Genomic DNA, 18729 nt, shown 5'->3' with positions numbered 1-18729 from the left:
CCTACGCCTGCTCGTGCTCGTTCTTCTTTCTTCACTCCACTGTATGCTAGAAAATATTGATTATAGTCTCTTTGGCCTTTACTTTTCTTTTTGGTTTCTTGGATTGCACAATTGTCTATGTTTTTATTTATCAGTTCTTCTATTATCTCTTGGTCTTTGTTGTTGAAAGAATTAATGTTCCATGTTGCTAATCTGATTGTGGCCCTATTTTTCCTTCTCGTTTTCAGTTCCGATGCTTTATATCGGTTCTTTGATCCTTGTTTTCTTTTACAATGGGTAGGATGCTAACCTGGCTCGTCAATCCTTCTCTTTTATCCGGGCTTGGGAGCGGCTGTGGGCATGAACGTGGATTCTGAGCTACTCAATCCACCCAGTCCTCGCGCTCATAACCAGAGTTGTTTAATACGTAAGACTTTAAATAGTAGTATCAATACGTCGCGGATGACTTTATTGAAGACATTTCTACTTAAAATTTAAGAAGTGGTAATATTTTTTAATCATTTTACCACTATGTATAGCACTATAGTATTTTAAATATTACAAAGTTTTCAGAAATAGATCTAAAAGTTATTTGTAAAAACTGTATATTATATTGCTGAATTATAGGCTTGTAAAAGCAATCCTGAACCCATGTTACAGTATAATTTTTACTCAAAAATTTTAAAAATATATTGAAAAGGGATGTTACACAAGGAGTGTTGAGGACGTAGTGATAAATGAAGAACGTCTAAATAATATCAGATAATCAGACGATACAAGCATCATCGCAGATAGTTTGCAAGGTCTACAAACACTAGTTACTAAGGTAGCAAAAATGTGTCAACAGTACGGCCTAAACATTACCACTAAAAAAACAACAACAACTTATAATCAGTTCACAACCAATAATTCAAGTAAAATTCACCTGAGATTAAGTGAATAGAGAACGCTAAAGCAGCTTTTGTTAAAAGGGGTAAAATTCTCAAGATCCGTGATTTGTCAATAAAAACCGAGATCCTCCATCTTCAGTGATATGTATTTTCTTCTTTGGTAGAATCTCGGACACTAACCGAAGTATCACTTAAACGACTGAAAGCTTTTGAGATGTGGTGCTATACCAGAATGTTGAGAATTTCCTGGGTAGACAGTGTATCAAACAGCGAAGTCATGAGGAGACTCGGTAAGGAATGTGAAATTATTTCTGCTGTGAAGAAAGGCAAGTTAGAATATCTGGGTCACGTAATAAGAAATCAAGAGCTCTATGGTCTACTGCAGTTTATATGGCAAGGAAAAGTACAAGGCAGAAGAGGTCAGGACAGACGTAAAATTTCCTCACTCTGTACTCTTAGAAACTATTCAGTTTTTAGTATTTTCACTATCTACCACTGGATTATTTAGAGCAGCAAGAAATAAAGTTATTCCCATTAAAATAGTAATTACTTTAAGATACCCCAAGAAAATAGCTTCAGAAAAAATATTAAATAAAGTGAAAATGGCCATGTTACTCGCCAACATCCGTAGCGAAAAGGCATCTTAAGAAGAATATACTGACCACAGCTTTGTAAAGCCAAACCTTAATACATAGCTTAAATTGTGACAACATGGATTTGTGACAACATGGATTTTACTTTCCTGACTTATGGTAATCTTCATAACCTAGGTGCTTAATAAGAATAATAAACATTGTCAGTATTTCTTCTTAAAATTTTTAATAAACTATATTAGTAAAAATATTAAACTAACATTTTGAAGTAAACATTGTACTTGTAAACATATTTGCTTTGGCTTTAGCATATACTTGCTGCTTTTAGTTTTAGAGTATATATGTATTTTTCTCTCAGAAACAGGAGGAATATCAACTTAGTGTTAATAATAAAACTAATTCTTTCTATTATAGGCAAAAATCTTTACCGAGCGCCAGTTCAGATTTGAGTTTACCAGAAACACAACTTGAAGATTGGGTAGATCAAATAAATATAGACGGACAAAAAGTAACACTCAGAAAAAAGTTACCAGCATCTTACGAATCCGTCGATGGGTAATAAATTTATTTCCAGGAAAAAGGAGATGTCAGTTTTTTCTGTTAATTATCAAGTTAGGTTATGTTAACATTGTTTATGAAACCTTAGCTAACGTAGATCTTTTTATTGTCTCTAGTAGTCTTACTTGTTATAAAGTATTCTATTGTTTTAATGAACCAATACTTTTCTAGTTCAATGCAAGAATGATAATAGTTCAAACTGACATTTTTTCCATTGATATTGAAAGTTGTAGTTATCTGGGGTATTTATGTAGAAAGTTATTAACATGTTAGATAAAAAATAGCTTTATACTGATAAAAGGTTTGTGGTGCAGATATAGAAAGTTTTTGTATTATCTGACCTAGTAGATGTTCAAAATTTTCCATTAATTTTACTATTGTCTTCAATATTAGATATAATGTTAGGCGAGGCCATAAAACAAATAAAAGGAAAAAAAAAGAATACCAAAGGAAATAAAGAAGGTATGCTATGCAGATGACGCAGTTCTCTTAGCGAAAAATGAAAATCATCTCCAAAGAATTCAACACCAAGGCTAAGGAAGGTTAGAATAATCCTCCGTGGTTATTGTGAGTTGTTGCCCTGGAAACCATCAGGGTCTTCTATCAATTTTATGCCCCTTTGAAATTTCAGATTTTTGATATAATTGTATCCGCATTACTTTTATCAAAACTTGTTGCGCCATACCCTATATATATATATATATATATATATATATATATATATATATATATATATATATATATATATATATATATATATATATATATATATATATATATATATATATATATATATATATATATATATATATATATATATATATATATATATATATATATATATATATATATATATATATATATATATATATATATATATATATATATATATATATATATATATATATATATATATATATATATATATATATATATATATATATATATATATATATATATATATATATATATATATATATATATATATATATATATATATATATATATATATATATATATATATATATATATATATATATATATATATATATATATATATATATATATATATATATATATATATATATATATATATATATATATATATATATATATATATATATATATATATATATATATATATATATATATATATATATATATATATATATATATATATATATATATATATATATATATATATATATATATATATATATATATATATATATATATATATATATATATTCTACCGATTATGGTGCAGCCTCCCTTACATAGTCATTCTTCATTTCTGTCCACGATTGTCTAAAATTCGCTTTTCTGTGCCATGCTTTATCGGCTTGTTTCCTTATGTCATAGTCCCATCTTAAATTTGGACGTCTTCTTGGTCTCTTAACACCTCTTGGATATCATAATGTAATTCTAGTGGACCACCTACTGTCAATTCTTCTAGCTAAATGTCCCGTCCACTGCCATTTTAAAGATTTAATTCTATGGATTACATCAGTAACCTTGGTTTTCTGTCTGATCCATTCTATTCTTTTTCGATCTCTCTTTTTTATACCAAGCATGCATCGCTCCATTGACCTTTGAGTGACTTTGAGTTTCGATATTATTTCTTTCTTTAGTGTGCCCGTATGTCATGATTGGTAGTATACACTGATTTAATGCTTTTTTCTTCAGGTGAATTGGCATTTTTGATTTGAATATAACTGCATTTCTACCAAAAGATACCCAAGCCAGTTTCATTCTTCTATTGATTTTTGGAAGTAAGAAGCCAGATTTATGTATTTATTGTCCCAGGTATACTTACTAGTCTACTGTCTCAAGTGTAGTGTTGTTTATTATCACATCTTGGACATCTATTAGCTCATTGTACATGGTTTTTTTGTCAAATTCATTTTTAGACCAACTTCATTGCTAGCTGCATTAGGTCGATTATAAGTTCTTGTAGTTCTGCAGGATTACTAGCAATCAGAACGATGTCGTCTGCAAATCTTAGATGACTGAGGTATTATCCATCAATGGATATTCCTTTATTCTGCCACTTCATGATGCTGAATATATTTTCTAGAGTTGCAGTGAAGGACTTTGGTGATATTGCGTATCCTTGTCGGACAGTGGGAAATTCTGGAGTGTTTTCATACATTTTTACCTTATATTTTGCTTGTCTGTATATATTTGCTTGGGGCACATTGTGAGAGGTGAAAAGTACGAACTTTTAAGAAATATCATGCAGGGCAAAATTAAGGGCAAAAGAAGTGTGGGAAGAAGAAAAATATCGTGGCTTCGTAATCTACGTGAATGGTTCGGGTGTAGTTCGATTGAACTTTTTAGGCGCGCTGCTAACAAAGTCGCAGTGGCCATGATGATTTCCAATCTCCGCTAGGAGTGGCACGAGAAGAAGAAGATATATTTGCTAAAGTTTCTAGTGTCTATGTATGGTTTGTCAATGCCTTGGTTGGTCAAAGTTTCTATTACTGCCTTGGGATATATAGAATCGAAAGCCTTCTCGAAATCTATGAAGGTTAATTCTGGCGGTATTTCATATTCTTTAGCTCTACTCATTAGTTCTCGAACCGTATGAAGATGATCCATGGTACTGAATCCGCTTTGAAGCCAGCTTGCTCTCTCGGCTGTGCAACATCTGATGCTCTTGTTAATCTGTTGTTGATGATCTTTGTGAATATCTTGTATGATTGGTAGTAGACTTATAGGTCTGTAGTTTTTGATATCCTCTTTGCTACCTTTCTTATTAATGAGAATTATGTTTGCTTTATTCCAGTGGTGTGATATGCATCTCGATCTTAGGCAGTTCGTAAATATGCCTGCAAAGATTTTCCAGGTTTTATTGGCAGCGTATTTAAGCAGTTCCACTGGTATAACATCTATTCCAGCTGCTTTACCGCTTTTCACTTTCGTAATTGTCGATTCTACTTCTTCCGGAAGGATTTCTGGTATATATTCTTGGTTACTGTTTACTTCCTTAAGTGCGTCAGGGGTTTTGTATAGTTCGCTGTAGAATTTAGTTACGAGTTGTATTATTTCATTTCTGTCTGTAATTCTGGTGTTGTCGTTTGTTAGAGCAACGATTTTCTTGTTCCCAATGATTAATGCTTTTCTTGTTTTCTTATAGTTTTTCCTGTTTTCGATTGCATTTTCTACCAGTCTTTATATATATATATATATATATATATATATATATATATATATATATATATATATATATATATATATGCAGTGGAACCTCGATTATCCGTCAGGGCACCGGACCAAGTGTATGACGGATAAATTTTATTTGTATGTTTTATTTGACACAGCATTGTCGACTGGTATAAAAACTTAAAAAACAAGATGTTAGAAAAATAGATAAACAAATTTTGGTTTGCAGTACATACCTTTTGAACCAGTCAGCGAATATTTCCTGGGATATTCATGCATTATTTTGTGGTAGTAGTTAACGGAGTGCGCGTTCATATTTATGCCCTTGAAACAACGTGTTTTTTTGCTGTACCAATCAATATAGGAAGGCGATGGTCACCACTTTCATTTGAATATATCATTTCTGTGATTCGTTGCTTTTACGTTTTAAATCCTGGTATATATTTTTCAGACAGTGCAGCGAGTGTTTTCGTTGGCAATGCTTTCTAGTTTAAACCAGTTTCATCCGCATAGAACACTTGATCGCGTGTCTCTTCGATCATATCTTAAAGCTTTCTTTTATATTCGTCAACGACTTCAATATTTGCGGCTCTCAATTTTTCACCTTCGATTTTCAGTTCCCGTATACCGTGGCGATTTTTGAACTTTTCCAACTAACCACTGCTTGCTTTGAATGAAGGATCGCCATTCAATTTCATGTCGAAAAACAACACTTTTTCGGCAACAATTGGTCCAGACAAAGGAACACCTTCGCTTCTTTTTTTAACGAACCACAAGTACAGAGTGTCGTGTCGTGCCGTGTCGAGTGATTCATTTGTGTCTTTTTTTCATTGTTTAACTATATTTCATCCGGCCATCCAACGATTCCATTTGCGAAGCATACTTTTCAATTCCATCAGCATTTTTCTTTAAATCGTTGATTGTCGTTCTCGGAACATCATACTTTTTGCTCAATGCGACTAAGTGACACAATCAATGTTCGAATTTGAATCAAACTGAATTATGTTGACACACAGATATTGACGGTAATAATTATTGTGCTCTGCGTTTTTATTTTCGGCTTGCGATTCTAAAAATGAAACTCTAAAAGAACGGTATCACTTATCATTACCTATTTAAATTGAAGTTTAATCCAGAGCCCTGAATAAGAACAATAATTATTTACATAAAAAAAATGCGGTGGTGGCATAACTTCACGTACACATTTCAACGAATTTCGTTTGGCTTATCCGCACTGCTCAAACAAAATGAATTGATGACTAAATTTTTACTTATGTTGGTATTATAACTTATGTATGGACCCTGACGGTTAACAGAGGTGAAGGTTAATAGAGAGACGGATAATCGAGGTTCCACTTTATATATATATATATATATATATATATATATATATATATATATATATATATATATATATATATATATATATTATAGTACTAACGCAGGCCTTTTAGGCCCATAGCACAAATATCCAGTAATAAAATTAATAATCGGACAAATGTTGATATATTAAAAAAAAGAGGCAACACATGTATTTACACATATAGCAAAATAGAGTAGCACAAATAGCAACATAAGATAATAGGGGAAGGGTAGGCCCAGTCGAGTAAACAAAGGAATGCTATATTTAGCATTAATTATAAAAAATGTATTGACTATTAAGAAAAATTGCCTATGTACAACAAACTCATTTCTTATGCTTTTACTTTACTTTTACTCTTAAATGTCATTTATTTTAAACTCATTTATTTTATTTTAGTGTATACGCCTATAGTCAAAATATGTAAGAGTTGTTCAGATTTTATTATTTTAAAGATTTCTGAAACAAATATATAATTGAATTAAAATGTAGAGTATACTATATACATCATAATGAACATTTGCTTGATACAAATCGCCAGCAATTAGCTTTACAACAGAACTGATGAATATGCTACAGTATATTAACACCTGCATACACCAACTAACTGTTATAGCTTTCTACTAACAATTTTTTAGGTGTAACCGCAAAATAAATGGGAGTTTATGACTACCACTTATTATCTAAACTTACGCAGATACACAAAGCAGATTTGACACATATAAATACGAAGTCTGTACCAAAGGTATGCGAACGTCGTTCATAACTGAGCACTGCTTTGTTATTAATTTATCATCCAACTGATGCTCTTTCGAAATAATTCCCATTCAAATTCAAAGAAGCTAATTTCATTGTGAAAACTGTTTTTTTATTTGAGAATCATATCCTTAAGCATACGCTGATGACATTGACATAATACAGTGTAGCAAGCGGGAGGCTGAGCAATATTTCCGCTAGCATTGGAAACGGCGGCGAAACAGGTCGGTTTAGTCATCAACGAAGACAGAACCATCCTATAGCAAATGAGGAATAGGAAACAGTTTTTGGAAGTCATATCTTTGAAAATGTTGACGAATTATGTGATTAGATGGAGTTGAGCCCGACTTAGAGATATTAAAAGTCACAAGGTGGTAACATGTCGCTAGAAACTGAACAAAATGGCCACGAATCTTTGAGTAACTTCTAAGCGAATTTTCTAGATTTGTCGAAATACAAGTTTTAGTCAAACGAAGATCTTTAATTTCAAGTCATATAGTTCAATATTTTCCGATGTTATGCAAAATGGTCGACCAGAATATTGTCACTGACAACATACCTGTGGCCATTTTTAAATCAACTGAATCATTTTTTTATCTGTATTTTGGTCATTCATTCATCTCCAAAGGATGTTTGCTTCATGTGAATAGTTTCCGCACATTTTTTTTTTCGATTTTAAATAAAAACTTAATGTAAATTGAGAGCGATGGGACGTTATGAACGAAGGTTTTGGAACAAACCTCATACATTACTCTACGTTATTATATAAATTACTCATACGTTATTTCTTCCAATTGTACTATAAATCTTTTGGATAGTAACTTTCAACTTTGTCGATAACTATAAGCTATTGAGCATTACCATTTTCGATCTTTTTTCTGTTGCCAATTTTGTCTAGAATATAATTTTGATTTATTGCTCATTATGAGGTGGCAATGCTTAATATTAAATGGCCATTCCGGATTTTTCTAGTTATATGTAGTATACGTCATCCCTTTAGATGATTAAGTAGTCATGAACTCCTAACGCCTTGACGCTGTGGGTAAAAATTGTCATTTGTAATTTAATTTTTAACAACAATTATTTTAAAATGTTTTAGATCACTTTTGTCAGACTCTTTTTCGGACCAAGCTTTGGGTGCCACTCATTTCCAGAGTGGAAACATGAATACATCTTCAATTGCGCAGAAAGCTCAAGAACCTAATATAGACTTAGAATTAGACGTTAAAGTATTTATAAACAGCGGAAAATGTGCTTTACATACCAAAGATCCTGTTAGAGAAGAGGAAGCCAAAATGTAAGTATCGACGTCTCGCTATGTTTTGTTTAATTTCACACATATACTCCCATAATATGTGGGGACCGGTCCTAGGTAAAATTCAAAACTAGCATTGATGTTGTAGTTAGTAGGTAGTATGGAACCATCCATTGGCCAGTCTAAAACTTAGATCATAGGTTCTATATAACTATTTAAGATTCTATTTAAGACATTTAATATTGTTGTAGGTTCAAAGTCTATCAAATATGTTTTTTAAAGACCGTAAAATTTACTAACGGTTAGTATCCGTGTGACAACAAAAATGTTAAAAAACCTCGTTCCAACATCGGAAGAAGAAAAAATAATTTATATTTGTTTGGATGGGTTGGGTTGGTTTGGGTTTGGATTACAGTGTTGGCACGGGATAAGCGCACTCTTGTGCTTGACAGCATTTCATCTGTACCCATAAATAAAAATGTAGAGAGTATAAGTCTCAATGATACCAATCGGGCCCCTACAGGCGAATCTTCAGCACAGTAAGGCAGCTTTTGTTTAACTTACTGTTGCTTTGCGAGGGTTCGATATCTCCCTAATACAAGGACGTTGGTATACCAGAACCAAATAAAAAGTCCAACGGGTGTTGGTGGAGAGCTTATACAGAGTGAGTCATGAGGAACTATACATACTCCTACCTCGTATGGAGGCCCCTATGGGGAATAACAAATGACCATTAAAAAGTTTTTGGTCCCATTGTTTAATAATATACAGTAGTGTAATATCAAACAATAAACACCATAGAGACTGTAAGGTACCTTAATTGTAACAATCATAACAATTTTTATTATTATTGAATATATCGGAATATAAGCAGATAACCTACAAAAACTAGAACAGGTAAACTCTATTCTACTGCGGACTACAGAAGTTTTTTGCCAGAACCGTACTCCAATTAATCAAATGAATACTAAAAATGAGTAGTTCTGTTCAATATGAAATTTCTACTACTAATAATACACCAATACAACATCAGTATTAAACAAGTAATGGAAATAAAAGACCTGGGAATTACACTGTCTAGTTAAGGAGACCTGGACAAAGAAGTGAGAGATCAAGTACAAACAGCAAATAGACTGACAGGATGCCTTAATAACACTATGTGGCGAAACAGACACATTGATACTGCAATGAAGTCAAGCATTTATAAAGCCAGCGTAAGACCAATAATGACATACGCCTCAGTAACAAGACCCGACACAGCCACAACGCAAAGGCTGCTGGCAACGGCAGAGGTGAGAGTACTGAGAAGAATTACAGGAAATACGCTGAGAGATTGAAAGAGAAGTGAAGACAGAAGAAAATGTAACGTACAGTGTATAAATGAATAGACACAAAATAGAAAAAAAGAATGGAATAACCACATAAGCAGAATGAAAGAGACTCGTGTCGTCAAAATAGCAAGAGATAAGTCACCAATCGAAAGAAGAAGTATCGGACGACCGCTCAAAATATGGAGTGACAACCTTCCATAGAGGTATTAATCCGCGAATGAACAAGCAGAATTGCTTATAAAGAGGAAGAAGAAGAATAATAATACACCAAATAGTTCCTCTTCAAATCAATTAAATAGATCACCTATATATTCTTCCGTAACCAATTAATCACCACACACCAATATATTTTCATCAAGAAAACGATGCTCTAAGAAGACCGCTCTAAGTCTTCAGATACAACCAACCCACATTATTTTCTGTTCAAGATTATCAACTAACAGAGTATGTATATATTTAGCAAACGAAAAACTAGTTAAGGATTTTATAAATAAAAATTAACAAATTAAAATAAACCAATAACTCTTACAAGCTCGGAGACTAGTTAGTCCCAGTCAGAGATTAGAATTATCCAATGTATGTCCCTCACTCCCACACTCAGTCCTAATATCTGCATTAAAATCACATGGAATAAATTTTCTGTCGCCTTTAACATTCTCAAGAATAGGCATATCAACACCACAATTCCAGCATGTTTTTGATCTTCAGAAGTCAAACCTACATATACTCTAAATAACCAGACCCTACCTGATGAATTCCTTATCACACAGGAGGAAACGACATACAGAATTTACCTATCATTAGATAACCAAGCTTGCCAAACATGTAAACAAACCAATCATTTAACAAGAAACTGCGCAATGTCTATTGCGATTACAACAGATAATTCAATATCAAATAATCCATTTCCAAACATAGACCCAATTGAAAATACGACCTAAAAATATATCTAGAAAATGAGACAACACACAAGACAAAAACGCAGGAAAAACACAAAACAAACGCACAATATCCCAAATCTCTGCATCAGGTACTACATCTACAGAGGAACCCAGTTTCATAACACCAAAACATAAAGAGATGAAAGTCAAATCAGACCAAAATATCAAAACAAAAACAAAGCAATAGAAGAAATTCTAAGTTACACTAAAACATTATTTGATAACCTAAACTCCAACTATCCTGTAACTTACGAACAGTTATTAGACTTTTTTGAAAACTGTGAGGTTTCGCCAGATCCGTTGAGTATCGCCAAAATATATACAGTAGAAGCAGCAGAGATCATAGATCTAGTAACTAAAATATACCCTTACTTGAAGCACCGAAAAATTAGTAAAACATTTTATAATAGTCTCCCAAATATAACATACCCGCCTTCCTAAAAGATGCCCTAGAAGAATACAGATGCATACTCAAAAAATATGTTCTTATCTTAAAGACTGTCAATTACTCCAAAAGACCTAAAACACACATTGTAATACACATATTATAAACTTATAATGACCCTGCGTGGTTGATGCGATATTAAAAAAAAGTATAATTTTTAGTAATATCCTAAAAATCTTAATATTTTCTTTCACACTTTGTTAAAAAAAAACTGGAAAAAACAGAGTTGGAAACTCTAGGCGAAATATTGTTGTTTTGGCATGTCTCAGAAAACCGTATATAACATTTTTTTATAGAGGATATAACAAATACAACGAGTGGTCAACCTGCTATCATGTTTTTTCCACTTTGATCTTAAATACATTCAATGTTATCTAATATAACTTCCGTAAAACAGAACTGTATGGGATGAATTTAAAACCTGAAGTGACACAAGCTTTTTTAGTAATAATTTTGTTTTTATTGGTTTCAAGAACTCGTATGAGAAAAGACAGAAGTTGTTCCGCGGGCCTTCTAGAATTCCCTACTACATCTTCAAGTCCCGATGCTATTCGAAAGAACAAAGAGAAGTTAATAGCTCAAAGCAGCACTTCCAAATTAAGAGGCACAACACATGCATCTATTTCTGATATTACGATTTTCCATATACCAGGAATGGACGTCAAAATTCAATATCAGTCAAAGGTACGTAAATCAGTGGTATAAATTTCTTAGTTTATTCTAAATAATACCCTTAGGTAATAACTGAAGAAGGTACTACCACCGAAAGGAGCGAAGCTTCTCCAGACTTCGATAAAGCATTTCAACAAACTCCAAACAAACCTAACGGTGAATCAGACCAGGTCAGAATAGACAGAGCATTTAAAAGACAAGAAACACACCCAGTGGACATAAAGACCAAATATTTACCTGAATTGGAGCTTAAGGGGTCAAATTCTATGCAAGGTATTACTAATCCGAATTATGGACATAGCCCGACATCAAGCAAAACCAGTTTAGATGACCTACAGTTTGGTAATTTTACACCACCCAGTGAATTTCAAAAACCGTTTACAAGTAAGTGGTAACAATCAGTTTATTATTTTTAAGAGTTAATCATATACTCTACATATGTATTTGTGGCTTTCGGATAGGCTTTATCTGATTTCGAGTCTCTTGGATCGAGACCTTAAACAGGCACTTCAACCTTTTTCTCGCTGCGCCACTTATGATCGCTTGCTGAACCTTCTTCTGTCCTTGTTAAGCTTCATCACGCGCGATTTTCCTATACACTTTTCAGTTTTTTCCCTACATCTTCAGAATCATATCCTATAACGGAATCCTGCTCCATAGTTTTCGTATGACTGAGTTACTTATTCTTCTTCCATTTATTTGTTTGCTCCTAGTCCATTCGTTCGTAATGGGAAGCTAGAAAATGGATCGTCACTCCCATACACTACGAGAACACTAATGAAACGGGGGCTTCGCCTGATACCCGGTGTCCGCATAGCAGACAGGTCCTTTAATATAGTAGCGACGAAACAATCCATTAGCTTTGCAACTTAAATTCTACGTTGTACCAAAACTTCGAAGCATGCTGTTCCATCACTGGTTGTGAGAGATTTTCCTGTAGTTCCCACCCACTTGGTCGGTCCAATAAGGTGCAAACAAGCACGCACATCGTTAGGTACTTTCTCATCAACCACAGACTTACCGATACGGTATATACAAGTAGTATATTTCACACGGTAGTATAGTTTCATAATTCCTGAAGTAGCTCTGAGCAATAATCGGATCATTACTGCATTTATCCGTCCATAATACTTAATATCCACGCTGACAGTCCTGGTATTTACTTAAGAGCTCCAGCTGCTAGCATTAACTTTCTGGTTAGAGACCTGGGTATACATTCAAGCCGTTCGATTTCATTTCTCCGCGTGGAGGTGAGTTGATGTTTGCGACGCAAGAATCAACCAATCATTAGAAGAAAAAAAAATGTTGTAAACGCAGTCAACAATCCTTCGTTTCTTTAGAAGAAAACCTGTCAATCTGTGGCAGAAAACATCGTTGCTGTGTGTTAACTAATATTACAAGACCATCAGTTGACGTGAGATAGCGTTACATTTTACAGAACATAACTACTAAAAGTTCACTACATACATAAATCACTAGTGTAATATATCGACTGCTATAAATAAATATTGGAAAAATTCATCTATACTAACACCAAGTTTATAAGATTATTTCCCGAAACTAACCGGTATGGGCCTTTTAAGAACAAAATTCAATAAAAGTTGTTCGCGAACCATTATTACGTTGCCATTATTCCATGATTCTGACTCACGCCACCATTTCTTTGCCAGAAGAATTCAGAAATTTTATGAAAACGAATTGTCGAAGATACATCATTTTTATTCATTTTTTCGAAACCACTGAAGAAGCGATTAATGTATTTAACAGCACTTTTTGTATATAACTCATTCACAGTGGGAAAAATACTTTTTCGCGAAAATTGATCGAATCTTAGGCAAAAGTGTAGATACTCAGAGTATTTTGAAACAATATGGACTGAGTGGACCAAAATTCTGGAAAGACCTAATTATCCCTTAAATTGATGGTCCGATTTGTACAAAAACCGAGATACGCCTATTTGGCAATATGGTGATTTCAAATTTGATGCTTGCAATGTTACCAGATTTACCATTTTTCTGATATCATTAGCCACTTTGGTGTTTTATTAAATACAACACTCGTACGACAAGGTTTTAAATAAATAAAACCTCTTAGTGTCAAATAGTTTCGAAGTAATTCAGTAAATATAGAATGCTGTGATTTTGACATTAATTCATAAAACTAAAAATAGTCTGACTTTTATTGAAAACTTTTTTAAAATAAATTGTATTAATAACTAAAGCTGACAGTTGTTTTATGTGTTTTTAAAAATTCTACAATAAATATGGTTTTTAATAAAAAAGAGCGAGTTACTGTTTTAATGACGAGGGGCTACGACGACAGAAAAATATCTTATAGTGAAGTAGGCAACTTGTTCAACGATACTTTCCCAAACCATTCTCCTATTCACAAGGCGACGGTACAAAGAATTGTAAAGGTCTTTGAGGAGACTGTAAAGTATGCATTTGAACAGGTAGACAAAAAGTTGTTATAAATTACAATAAATATTTAGATTACAGTTTAGTGAAGTAATGGTGAGTAAAATTGTAACGAGGACTTCGTTAACAAGATAAGTTTTTCCGACGAAGCAACATTTACACCATGTGGGAATGTAAATTACCAAAATTTAAGGTATTGTAGTGAGGCAAATCTACACTGGATATATGAAAACCATACTCAAAGACCACAAAAACTAACTGTATGATTGGGTATAGTTGGTTCTCAGTTAATTGGGCCGTTCTTTATAGAAAAAAATTTAACAAGCGATAATTATGAAACTTGGAGCCAAGCCAGTTTGAGATATGGTTTCAGCAAGATGAACCTCCGGCTCATTTTGGTATAAATGTTCGGCGTTATTTATATCAGACATTTCCCGGATGGATTGGTCACCATATTTTCTCAAGTTTAAGCGAAACGAAAAATGTAAATAGACGTCACTTTGAAGTTTGTTAAACGTCACTTTATGTTTAAATGAACTACTGTAGAGGTACATCATATAAAACATTTTGTATAAGAGTATAATGTAACTGTTTGTATGGGAAAATAAAGCTATTGTTTCTACTCTTTTCCTTATAATTTCATCATACTTCATTAGTCCTTTCTAGGATTTCAAATATTTCAAAACCAAAATTGGCCAAATCGATTTAGTCGTTCTCGATTTATTATAAAAACAGTAATAAAAACATAAAATGATGTTTGTTTATCGTCATTTTATGATATTTTATAACTATATGGATCAAATGAACTAAAACTGGAGAGGTGCAGTCGTATAAAACATTTTCGATTACAATTAAAAAAATAATGTTCATTCATCGAGATAAAAAATGTCCTTGTTGGACCAACGTTATAAAGTTGGACCAACAAATACACTTTCAAAAAATTCTATTGCAATCGGTTCAGTGGTTGTTGAATATTAGCTTGGATAAACACCGTGCCACGAGATTTTTATATATAAAGATTTAACATACATTTCCATCAAGTACTCGCCAATTCCATAAATATTTTATGTTTTCCTCTATCTATACTAACTTTTGTCTTTTATACTATGCTGGACTAATTTGACCTTTATTTTTGTAGCCAATCCGCCATTTAGTAAGAAGTCTGGAGTAAAAAAGGCTTCCTTATTTGTTTGGATGACACTGCAAAGTGTTCCGGAAGAAACAATTATCAGTCCACATATTTTAGAGTTTTTGGAACAGACTTTAGAACCAATTCCTATAAAGACAATGTCAGACACTGGTAAGATATTTTTGTTTAGTTCTTTAAAATGCATTGTTCGTATAATTAACTGTTATACAATAAGAGTAGATAAACCATGGAATAATTACTAACGAATGGTTAAAAAGAGTAGCAGTGGGTCGTTTATCTTATATTATCAAGTAATTTTTGTCATACATGTATTCCTCTACATCAGCGGTGCTCAAAGAGTCGATCGCCAAAGTTTTTGAAGTCGATCGCGATTCACGGAAATACGAGAACTGTATTAGACGCAAGTATTAGAAAATGGGAAAATATAAATTGAAAATCCCAAGAATAAAAAGAAGATAATAGTCCACATAAACGAAACTAAAATATTGCCTAATATCCTGACTCACCACACGTGCTTGATCGAAATAATTATGATGCTATCTCTTTACCCGAAAGTTGCGATAATGCCGATTCGGCATATCAGCATTCACAGACACTCACAGATAAATTTAAACTGGGAGTGTGCTGTATCGGCATTGTATTGCTGTTAGTCGAGCATTAATCATTCATTAGTAAGTTATTACTAGTAACACATTTTTTTTTTTTTTTTTTTTATTTACAAACTCGCATCAGCCTGTAAGGCTATTAGCGAAAAAAAAAAAGAAAAAGTAATAACAATAATTGAACAGTGTAACAATTAAATTTTGTATAAATAGTTTATTGCTTTAAAATATTGGATAATCACTTTGGCACCGCACTTTAAGAATAGTTCTCTCAAATTCTCCGGGATTCCGAATTTACACCTTTCCGCACTGTGTAACGGGCACTCCACTAGAAGGTGTTTTATTGTTAGCGGGGTCTCGCAAGCATAACACTCCGGTTGTGGATCCCTTGTCATCAGATGTCCATGTGTGAGGCGACTATAACCAAGCCGCAGTCGTGTGATGATAACCTGAGAAAAACGATTGGTGGAACTATCAGACCATGGTTGAAATATTGGTTTTATCTCAAGTAGTTTTGCCTGTTTTTTACACCATCTGCTATTCCATATGTTGACTATTTTGCTGTGGAAATATGTTTTGAGATCTGTCGCTGGAGTTTTTGGATAGAATTCAATAGTTGTTTCCTCTAAGGCTTCTCGTGCATATTTATCCGCCAAATCGTTTCCCGTGATTCCAACATGAGATGGCACCCACAGGAAAGCAATGTTTCTGTGGTTTAGATTATGCAATTCTTGTCTAATGAGTTTGGCCACAGGATGGGAAGAATAGATTTTTGAGATGATTTCTAGAGAACTTAATGAGTCAGTAATTATTAAGAAATTAGTTTCAGGACATTTTGTAACATGACATATGGCTTTATATATTGCAAAGAGTTCTCCTGTTAAAATAGTATTCGTCTCCGCTAGTTTATATTTCTTTATTTCATCATTTGTTACAAAGGCAGATGCTACACAACGCTCTGTTTTAGATCCATCTGTGAATAACTTTTTGAAGGAAGAAAATTGAGAAATTAACGTTTGATATTTAGAATTAATTAGATGACAATTGCTTTCTTTTTTATTTTCTGATAATAGATCCAAATTTATGTAAGGAGAAGACATTAGCCAAGGAGGGGAAGTTGGCATCTTGCTAGGATAGATTTCGGGGACTTTAATGTTTAATTCATTTATGATTCGTCTGCATCTTTCGTAAAAGGGAATGTGGGTTTTTGCGCGCTGGATATTCGAGCAGCGAATGGTTTGGTGATATTGTAAAGAGTACCGCTTTGATGCATAAGAGAGCATTAATTCCTGTCTTCGTAAATCTAATGGTAGTTCACCCAGTTCGGCCTGAAGACTTAAGATAGGGGTTGTTCTAAATGCGCCGCTTATTATTCTAAGAGCGTTATTTTGAATGGTGTCTAAAACTTTTAGAGTTGTTGTTGAAGCACACGAGTAAGCGTGGCAACCATAATCGATCTTTGAGCGGATCAAATTTTTATATAGTATGAGTAGAGTTCTACCGTCTGCTCCCCAGTTCGTACCAGAAAGACATTTCAAGAGGTTTAGTCTTTTTTGACATATAGCTGATATATATTTGATGTGGTCCTTCCAGGTTAGAGCTTGATCAAATATTAGACCTAGATATTTAATTGTGTTTACATATTCAAGTGTTTGACCACCAAGTTTTAAAGTAGGTATTTCTTTTATCTGTTTTGGTCTCTTAGAGAATATGATGCAGCGAGTTTTAGATGAAGCAAATTGAAAACCACTCCTTTTAGACCATGCTATAAATTTATCGAGTTGATCTTGTAATAATTTGGCCATACTCTGTATATTGTTTCCATTTAAGAATATTATAAGATCATCCGCGTACAATCTCGCTTGAATGGGTTTGTTCATTGATTTGATTATATCATTGATAGCTATAAGGAAAAGCGTCGGGCTGATTACTGAGCCTTGGGGTGTACCATTTGTTTGATATTTCACATTAGATAGAAGTCCGTTTACTTTTACCTTGAAATTTCTATTTAGGAGAAAATTTTTAATAAAAGCAAGTATATTTCCTTGATAGCCCCATGATTCCAGTGTTGAAATTATTTTGTGATGCCAAGCCATATCAAATGCTTTGTGCAAATCAAAATAAATTGCAATACATTTTTGGTTGTTGTAGAATGCGTTATTAATATGTGATTCTATATCTACTAAATTGTCGGTAGTCGATCTTAAAGGACGAAATCCAGATTGTTCATTAATCAGTTGGTTATTTTCTTCCAGACACCACAATAAACGTTTATTTATAATTTTTTCTAAAAGCTTACACATGACACAAGTTAGAGACACTGGACGATAAGAATCTGCTTTGTTTTGTGGCTTATTAGATTTTAAGATGGGAATAGTTATGGCTGTTTTCCATAAATTGGGAAATTCATGTTTGGTCCATATACGATTATATATTTTTAATAATATTTCTACTGCTTCGTCAGGAAGGTGTTTCAAAAAAGAAGCTGGGATGTCATCGGGGCCAGGGGATGTGTCTTTTAAAGAAACTACCATCTCTCTTAGTTCTCTGATTGTGATAAGTGCATTTATAGGTTCATTGTTGTTTACTACGTTAATAGGGATGGTTTCTTTTTG

At 33.1% G+C, this 18729-nt stretch overlaps 1 protein-coding gene across 7 annotated transcripts in view; it reads left to right on the top strand.

The window, feature by feature from the left end:
* tweek (transmembrane protein KIAA1109 homolog tweek) overlaps positions 1 to 18729 on the top strand; it is a 204308-nt gene that overhangs the window by 157826 nt on the left and 27753 nt on the right. For 6 of the 7 annotated variants that reach the window (XM_072522926.1, XM_072522925.1, XM_072522922.1 and 3 more), the window contains 5 exons: positions 1877 to 2017; positions 8401 to 8598; positions 11747 to 11957; positions 12011 to 12329; positions 15501 to 15662. In XM_072522926.1, the coding sequence (XP_072379027.1) occupies positions 1877 to 2017; positions 8401 to 8598; positions 11747 to 11957; positions 12011 to 12329; positions 15501 to 15662 (1031 nt within the window). The remainder of the gene's footprint in view (positions 1 to 1876; positions 2018 to 8400; positions 8599 to 11746; positions 11958 to 12010; positions 12330 to 15500; positions 15663 to 18729) is intronic. The other variant, XM_072522927.1, reaches the window with a different exon arrangement.

This window comes from Diabrotica undecimpunctata, chromosome 2, assembly GCF_040954645.1.
Source record: "Diabrotica undecimpunctata isolate CICGRU chromosome 2, icDiaUnde3, whole genome shotgun sequence".
Taxonomy (NCBI): domain Eukaryota; kingdom Metazoa; phylum Arthropoda; class Insecta; order Coleoptera; family Chrysomelidae; genus Diabrotica; species Diabrotica undecimpunctata.
This window is presented reverse-complemented; position numbering and strand designations above follow the sequence as displayed.